At 48.5% G+C, this 9,054-nt stretch overlaps 1 protein-coding gene across 1 annotated transcript in view; it reads right to left on the bottom strand.

Moving 5' to 3' along the window:
• The window catches only part of Cdh1 (cadherin 1), a 71,186-nt gene extending 64,241 nt beyond the window's left edge, over positions 1 to 6,945 (bottom strand). Inside the window, exons 1-2 of the mRNA XM_013353659.2 lie at positions 6,779 to 6,945; positions 5,893 to 6,013 (exon numbers count right to left, since the gene is read on the bottom strand). Coding sequence (XP_013209113.2) covers positions 5,893 to 6,013; positions 6,779 to 6,826 — 169 coding nt within the window. The 5' untranslated portion in view covers positions 6,827 to 6,945. The remainder of the gene's footprint in view (positions 1 to 5,892; positions 6,014 to 6,778) is intronic.
• Between the last annotated feature and the right edge of the window lie 2,109 nt (positions 6,946 to 9,054).

Below are 9,054 nucleotides of genomic sequence, written 5' to 3' on the forward strand. Positions count from 1 at the left end.
TGTAGACCAGGCTGGTCTTGAACTCACAGAGATCCGCCTGCCTCTGCCTCCCGAGTGCTGGGATTAAAGGCGTGCACCACCACTGCCCAGCTTCTTGCTGAATTTCTGAAGCAACTTATGTGGGCAGAAGAGAGATGAAGACTGACCTCAACAGACTAGACTGTTTACTTCAGACAGAAGGACAGACACTCTCCCTCAGGCAAGGGGTGTCTGAGAAGGGACTCACACAGGAGGTTTGGGGAGTACAACTCCTGCAGCCACTTGCAAATCTGCAGTTTCTCCCTCCTGAAGCTGTTTGTCCAGACAAGGCTGTTTTATGTTTGCAAAATCTCTTGCCCTGGGTATCAGGATATGGGTCATAGTGGGAGTTTGGCAATGGCCATGATGGAGGAGGGGTTGGAGTTTCACTATAGTATCTTGGTCAGAGCTTGGAGGAGTTTGTTCAAAATCTTTCTTCCTTTTCTTCCTTCCTTTGGAAAAGGGTGTCGTGTCACGGTACTGTGTAGTCTACTGAGCTTGGAACTGCTTTGTAGACCAGACTGGCCTTGAAATCTCAGTGGTAGGATTAAAGGCGTGCACCACCACAATCAGCTTTTTAAAACAGCAACAGCAGCCCATCATTTACCGTGTATGAACATTCACTGCATGCATGTGAGGTTAGACAACCCTTGGAGTCCTTTCTCTCCTCCTACCATGTGGGTGCTGTGCACCAAATTCCAGGCTTCACGTTTGGTGACAAGTGCCTTTACCCACTATGTCATCTGGCTGACTTTATTTTGGAGACAGGGCTTTTCTGTGTAGCCCTGGCTGTCCTGGAACTCAAAAATCCACCTGCTTATGCCTTACCACCGTGCCTGGCTCGATGTCCCTTCGTATTTGTGCTTTCTTTATCTTCTCCACCCCCATATTTTTTCATTTATTTTCAGCCATATTCCCCAGGGCTTAGCCTAGTGCTGGCATAAAACAGCCAGATGCCCATACTCCAGCTAGCACCAGGCGTTTATTACTCATCAAATATGCGTTAATGTATATAACATAACCAATGTATATGATTTTCACACTCAACAGATGAGTAAACAGGGTCTCACAGAAGCAAATTGACTTATATAGTCAGATTGGTAGTAACTACTTGTGTTCAAACCTGAAGCTTCCTACACTTTCACGCTGAACCTGCTGTAATGATTTCATTCTTCTTATAAGAAAACTTGATGCCCTGAAAAGAGATTGGGGTGAGGCACAGTAAAACCCCCAAAGGCTGAGTCTGGACTATGATGGTGTCTCTGGCTGATTTTAGGGTTTTGGCAGCTTCTTGGAGATTTCAAGAGCTGATTGTCCCCACACCTGGCTTATCTAAGGCTGCTCTTGGAAGGGAATGTGTAACAGATACCAAGGTGAGCATTTCAGGCAATAAAAAGTCCCAGAGAGTAAACAGGGATTTCCATATCCACCTGGCAGAGAGGGCTGGGCAGCAGGAAGGCAGCTTTCCTTAAATGGCCTGGCTGAGCCTGCGACCTCACCGCCTACACTCCTCCTCCTCAGGAGACAAAGGCAAGGGCGGAATGGCAGACATCAGCCTCTTTTCTGGGAAGGCCTGCATGAGCCCCAGTCCCAGGCATGAGTAATAAGGGGAGAGTTTAGGAGGCTGGGGTGGGAGTATCTGATGACGTAAGGCGGTCCTAAGGCAGCTCCACGTTTGCTTCTCTCCCTGTCCCTGCAGCTTTCAGCACATCCTTCAGAAAGGAGAGGAAATGGGTGTATTTAGTCCACACAGGTGGATGCCTGGAACTGGGTCAATCCATCAAGTGACCAAAGCCCTGGCCCAGACTACAGGCCTGTTTGTCTTACAGACATTGTGAAGAAAGCTATGGGAGGAAAAGCCAGCAATTTAAAGGGCTTGTCAGCTCTTTCTCACTCCATATAGATGTAACCCTGTACATTTGTCTAGTGTCTCCAGAGAGGCGAAAGTCTCGTCACCTGGGTCTCTGAAAATTCTGTGCTAAGAAAAAGGAAAATAAGCGACACTCTAGAGAAGCAGCTTACAGTAGACTTGGCAGTGTTGGTAATCCCAGCATTCAGGAGGCTGAGGCAGGAGGATCACCATGAGTTCAAGACTAAATTGGGCTATGCCGTGAGTTCCATAACAGCCTGGGTTAGACCTTGTCTCAATAAACCACAAAGACTGTTTCATTAGGATGGGACAGCAATTAGCATGGCCCTGAACAGGGATGACATGAAAACTTGCAAAGAGCTTCGTATTTAAAAAAAGAAAAGAAAAGAAAAAGAAAAAGAAAACACAGAATCAGTTAAAAACAAACAACAAAACCCAGCATGGTGGTGCACACTTTCCATCCCAGCAGTGGAGAAGCGGAAGCGGGAAGATCACAAATTCAGTCATTCGCTATACATAAGTTCCAGGCCAGACTGAGCCCCCAAACCTCTGTCCCAAAAACAAAACAAAAAACAAACAAACAACCCCAAACAACAATAACAGAACAACCAGAACTGGTGTCTGCTTCCTAACCCTCAGAAAACAGGCAGGGGAATCCTTGTGAGTTCAAGGCCTGCCTGGTCTACAATAATGAATTCCAGGCCAGCTAAGGCTACAGAGTGAGAACCTCTCAAAAACAAAAAAAACATCAAAAACAGAACAAATAAATGAACAAACCTAATGAAAGAATATACTTAGATAGTGGGAGGAGTTTTTGGGGTTTTTTTTTTGTTGTTGTTGTTTGTTTTTTTGGGTTTTGTTTTGTTTGGTTTTTTGGTTTTTTTTTTTTTATTTGTATTTTAAAAGCCAATGAAAGAATCTGCAAGTCTGTTTTTTTTCTTTTTTTTTTTTTGGTTTTTCGAGACAAGGTTTCTCTGTGGTTTTGGAGCCTGTCCTGGAACTAGCTCTTGTAGACCAGGCTGATCTCGAAGAATCTGCAAGTCTTATGGGGCCTTTAATCCTAGCACTTGGGAATCAGAGGCAGGTGGATTTCTGTGAGTTCCATAACAGGCTCCAAAATTACAGAGAAACCCTGTCTGGGGGTTGGGAGAGAATCTACAAGGCTGAAACTGTGCAGTCAAGCTCATGGGACACAGGGATAGTCCTTTGTTCAATCAAACCCTATTTGTAACTTTTTAGCCAGTGTCAGGTCTTATTTCCAAACTCCTGGGCAGCAAACTCTTCAGGAATCTGTATAGGAGAGCCTAGAGCTGCACAATCCTCCATTTCTCCAGAGGTCCAAAGAGAGTGACACCATCTTCCTAAATCTGGGCAACTCTTTCAAGTCACAGAGCAGTTCCTGGGATATAAGTGTGATGTCTGGAAAGGCACTCTGACCTAGAGCAATTCCCCACTCCAGTGGAGCAATAGAGCCCTGGCAAGTATGGTGATGGAGCCGTGGTGATGGAGCCCTTGATGATGGAGCCCGTGATGATGGAGCAGCCACCTTGGAAGCTTGGGGGATGCTGAGAGCAGGCTGCCTCTCTCTCCCACCCAAACCACCAGGGAGGACCCCTCTACCTCCCACAGGGCACCTCTCCAACCTCAAGACCTCGGTCCTCAGTCTATTTTACAATGGACGCAGTTTTCCCCAAACAGGAACACATACCTAGCCTGTCCTTCCTTCAACCTTTCTTTCCTTTCTCCCCCTCTTTTCTTTCTTGTTTTTGAAGAAAGAGTCTCATGTCACTCTGTACCCCAGGTTAGTCTGGAACTCACTATATATATAAGACCAGGCTAACCTCAAACTTAGAACTTTTAATAATCCTCCTGCCTCCGCCTCCCAAGAGCTGATTATAGGTGTGAACCACAACATCAAGACTCAGCTCTCACTTGCTTTTTCTTTCCTCTCTCTCTCTCTCTCTCTCTCTCTCTCTCTCTCTCTCTCTCTCTCTCTGAGAAAAGGGAACAGAAAAGAGAAAGACTAGTTGTAGAAGTAGAATCTTCAGGCAATACAGAAGCTAGTCAAGCCAAACACACACACACACACACACACACACACCGAGTTCCTTAAGGACTAGAATGATGTCCACCCTCCGGAAGTTCTCATCTTCACGTCAGGTCCACTTGCTCCCAGATGGGGTCAAAGTGAACAGGTGGCACCATTAGTTATAAATGGTATTATCATGTTAATGCAGTGGTATTAATGACTGGTCACTAGAGCTTAGATGTGCAAAATAAAAGCCAGGCTAGTGCCAAAATGAGTCTATAATCCCAGCACTCCAGGGTCTGAGGCAGGTGGATTAAATTGTGAATTTCAGGCCAGTCCAGTCCAAATAGGACAAAGTGCCTGGCTAGCATGTAGCGGGCCTTGCGTTTGACCCCCAACACAACTAATGCGCAAAGGCCATCCTAACTAAGGCACAGCTATGTATCATCCTGCCACAGGAAAACAAAGCTACCAGCCCGTGGATTGGGGTGCCTACTATGTTCTCAGGCACTCCCATGTCCAACCCTGCACATCAAGACTGAGTGGTGCCTACCTCTTTCCAGAGGCACTGGAAACTGCCTAGGCCACCCATACCTCACTAGTCTGTCCCAAAGTGCCACTAAAGGGCTTCCTGAAATGCTCTCAGCAACCTAGCAGAGGCTCAGCATATTCCTTGGGTGGGCAGCAAGTGGAGACAGGCTGGGAAATCATTGACCACTCCAGCTTCAGGGTTGCAGGGCAGCACACTGGAAACCGCCTAGGCCACCCATACCTCACTAGTCTGTCCCAAAGTGCCACTAAAGGGCTTCCTGAAATGTTCTCAGCAACCTAGCAGAGGCTCAGCATATTCCTTGGGTGGGCAGCAAGTGGAGACAGGCTGGGAAATCATTGACCACTCCAGCTTCAGGGCTGCAGGGCAGCACTGTCTTCCTCGGCCGAAAAAAGCTCCACAGAACCAGTCAGATCTCAGAAAAGCAAATACAACTAACCAATCAAGCTGCTATTTCTCTATAAAACGCATCATCAAACTTGGGCACAACTTGCAAAATTCCCAAAAAATCTTAGACACCATTATGATCGCTACAGATTTTGCAGGCGGCCTACGGCTGTAAGAACAAACTTGGTCAAAGTCTTCCCAGAAGGGATCCTGAGTGGCTCCTCCTTTTTATATTATTTCTTTCTTGTTTATCATGAGAGAAGAAGGTGGTTTCGGTACAAAAGAAGCACCTGGAAACTAGGAAAGCCAGTTTAAAAAAAAAAAAAACTGGTCCTCTTTCCTTGTTCCCAGCCATGCCCAACAAGGAAACAAAGAAAATTCTAGATTATTACAATGAGATAAGACCTGAAATATATTGAGTGCTTGCATTTATGAGTCAGAGCTACCATCTTTTTCTTAAAGAAACGAGGCCAGCCTGGTCTACAGAGCAAGTTCCACTATAACCAGGGCTACACAGAGAAAATCTGTCTCAAAATACCAAAAAAAAAAAAAAAAAGAAAGAAAGAAAAAACCAATACCGTTTTCATCTCTATGAACAAAAGTCACAAGTCACTAAGAGCCTGTTCCTCAGAGACTACATAAATAATGGGAGTCAAATCTCGGTTCTGATCCCCGCCCTGCTGACCCTGTGAAGTCACCTTTTGAGCCTCCAATTGCTTATTAAATGGGAATACAGGCCAACTGGTCCTACCCAGCAGGTTTTGGCGGTCTGAAATGACAGGCTAGCTCCCGCAAGAAGTTGGAGAAATACCGATAACCTCTAAATACCCTTGGCCCATCCCGGCCCCTGTAAAAATAGCACACAGCCAGACACATCTACCTTGATCAACCACAATCGATAAATTTAGATTCCCAAACTTGCGTAAATCCCAAAGGAGAGTTTTGTCCATTCCTTCCCACGGGCATGGGAGCACAGTTTGTCGGCGCCTCCCCCACCCGATTCAACTCTGCCCAGTTATACCAGCAGAGCGCCCTTACCTCTACCCAGGGCGCGGCCTCTCTCCAGGTGCCTCCCCGGCACCAGGAACGTGTAGACCTCGGCACTGAAGCCGGGACGACAGGGCTCGGGTTCTGGCTCCTGGCAGAGCAACGATGAAACCTGGGGTGGAGAAAAGGCAGGCAACCTGGTGACTTGGGGGAACCCATACCGATACCAACAACATAACCCTTCCCTCGCCTGGGGCATCGGGATTGTGGGTGGACGCCCCTCGCGGCAGACAGGGACGCCATCCTCTCAACCCGAAACCAGGCGCCAAACTTCAAGAACCCTTGGGGGAGGGGACTTCCAGGGTCACCACCTCGCAGCCTAGCCTTTCCCACCTGGTTTCATTTGCATCTCACTGGAGTGGAGATGCCTGTACTCTTCCGGACACCACTTTCCACTTTTCGCAAAGGGTCTCAACAGCTCAGACTTCTCTTTCTTACTCCAGAGAGCCCCCATCCCCAGTCTACCGTCCCTTTACACGGCAGGTGCCTTTATACTGCTAAAGTCCCCCTTTCCTTACCTCGGATCGCCCGCGCTGCTTCTACCCCCACCCCTTTTTCATGCAGGCCCCCCATCCTGCTCCGAGCCCCCTCTGCCAGCCTCAAACTGGGACCCAATGCTCAAACTCGGGGTCCCGGGAGCTCACAACCTGGCACGCCCCCACCTGGGAACCTGCGGGAGAGGCGGCCACTCTGTGCTTGCCTGGACCCCCCTCCCACTTCACAGCACTCAGCCCCGAGTCGTGCAGCCTTCAGTTGGCCCTCTGCACCCCAACTTTCTTGGAAGAAGGAAATCGGGACAGCAGCAAGCAGCAAAGATCAACGAAGGGAGTGGTGAGCCCGAAAGGTGCCCTGCGGGCAGTCAGGACCCTCCAAGTACCTGCAGCAGAAGTAGAATCGCGGAGAAGCAGCGGCACAGGGCTCCCATGGCTGGCCGGGCGGACGCCGAGCAAACACGGAGCTCGGGTGCGGTCGGTGCGGTCGGACAGGGACCGGTTAGGCCGAGCTGGAGTCGAGCAGAACTTCCCAAGAGCTCACGGCCGCACCGCTGCTCCCCTCTCCACTGAGCCAGGCAGAGGCTGTGGCCGCCAGGTGAGCCTAAAGGCACCGCCCCCGGCCGCACTGATTGGCTGAGGACGCACCTGCAGGTGGCAGCCAAGGAACCGCACGGCCCCTGACTTCCTCCACCCTAACTGCAGTTGGTGGCACGGAGACCAAGACTTCCTTGTTTCCTAGAACAAATTCTTTCGAATCTCAGCCCAGGCGTGCTCTGGCCCACTGAGACTTTGAGTTACAAAGAACTTTACTCTTCATCTACGTTTTTATTTCTTTTTTCTTTATTGTTTTTGGTTGGAGGGGTTTGGTTTACTTTGTCTTAAAGATTTTAAAAACAATGTAGTGTGTGTGTGCGCGCGCGCGCGCGCGCGCGCTCCCAAAGGCACGTGCCACAGCCGGTGTGGAGAAGATGACAACCTGCGGGAGTCAGTTCTCTCCTTCCGCCAAGAGGGTCTCGAGATTGAATTCCCATCATCAGCCTTAACTAACTGAGCCACCATCAATAGCTTGAGTTTTTTTGGTTTGGGGTTTTTTAAATTTTTTGTTTTCCAGCCCAAGCGGGCCTGGAACTGTCTTAAACAGCCTTAAGCAATCCTCCTGTTTCCACCTCCCAAACACTGGGTTTGCATGAGTGAGCCACCAGGCCAGATTCATCTAATCATCTAATTTTCTAACATCTGCCCCCCTCCCCTTGGAGATATGGTCTTGCTATTTAGGCCAGCATGGTCTTGAACTCACTACTGTCCAGTCTCAGCTTCCCCACTTCTGGGATGCAACTACAGGTACCCACTACCATGCCCCACTAAAATCTGTTCTTTTATCTTCTCAGCAGGTTAGTGAGTCAGGGTGTAGATCCAAGGGATTAGAATCCCCTGGGGCTGGAATTACAGGTGGTTTTTTTTTTTTTTTCAGCTGCCCGATGTGGGAGCTGGAAACCGAACTCTGGTCCGCTGGAAGAAAAGCAAGCCTTCTTCACTCCTAAGTCATCTCTCCAGACCCTTGTTTGTCTGGTTATTGTTCATTTGTTTGCCTGAGACAGGATCTATGTAGCCCTGGATGTCCTAGAATTCACTATGTAGACTAGTCTGGCCTGGAACTCAGAGAGGTCCACCTGCCTCCACTTCCCAAGGGCTGGGATTAAAGGTGTGTGCCACTACAAATGGCTCGTGTTTGTCTGGTTTTTGGAACAAATTCCTCTTAAGTAGCCCAGACAGGCTTTGAATTTAGAATCCTCTTGCATCAGCATCCTATACGCTGGGATTACAAACAGGCATTACTACACACACCAGTTTTTGATGTCGAACTGGAAGAGAAACTTTAGGATCACTCAATTCTTATTTACCTACAACTTTCTTAATACCATGTAGGAAGTAAGAGACTAGACCTCAGAGGCTGGAGATGGCTCAGCAGTTAAGAGCACTAGCTGCTCTCCCACGGGACCCGTTTTCAAATCCCAGAACCCACATGGCAGTTCACAACTGTGACTCCAGTTCCAGGGGCTCTGACGCCCTCACACAGACACACATGCGGGCAAAACACCAGTATACCTGAAATATAAATATTAAAATGAAAAAAGATGAACTCAAGCTTTCCTGCTCCACAGATTGAGGCTTTTGTTTGTTTTTCAAGACATGGTTTCTCTGTGTATCCCTGACTATCCTAGAGCTCACTATGTAGACCAGGCTGACCTCAAACTCTGCCTGCCTCTGCCTCCTGGTGCTGGGATTAAAGATGTGCACCATCCCTGCCTGGCTAGATTGAGATGTGTAACGCCATAGCCATAACACGTTCACCACCGCTTTCTGCAGAGAATTCTATCTGTGGCACATTATTTTAGGATCAAAAATAAGATAAACATTAGATCAGTTTCCCTGTCTTGCCTGTCCTACCATGGACATGCTAACAAAGGCACCTCTCGTCCTATGATCCAGGTTTTGACAAAACTACAAAACAGAGGTTGGGCCGGGCGGTGGTGGCACATGCCTTTAATCCCAGCACTGGGGAGGCAGAGGCAGGTGGATCTCTGTGAGTTCGAGGCCAGCCTGGTCTACAAGAGCTAGTTCCAGGACAGGCTCCAAAACCACAGAGAAACCCTGTCTC

Source organism: Microtus ochrogaster, chromosome 4 (genome assembly GCF_000317375.1).
Source record: "Microtus ochrogaster isolate Prairie Vole_2 chromosome 4, MicOch1.0, whole genome shotgun sequence".
Taxonomy (NCBI): Eukaryota; Metazoa; Chordata; class Mammalia; order Rodentia; family Cricetidae; genus Microtus; species Microtus ochrogaster.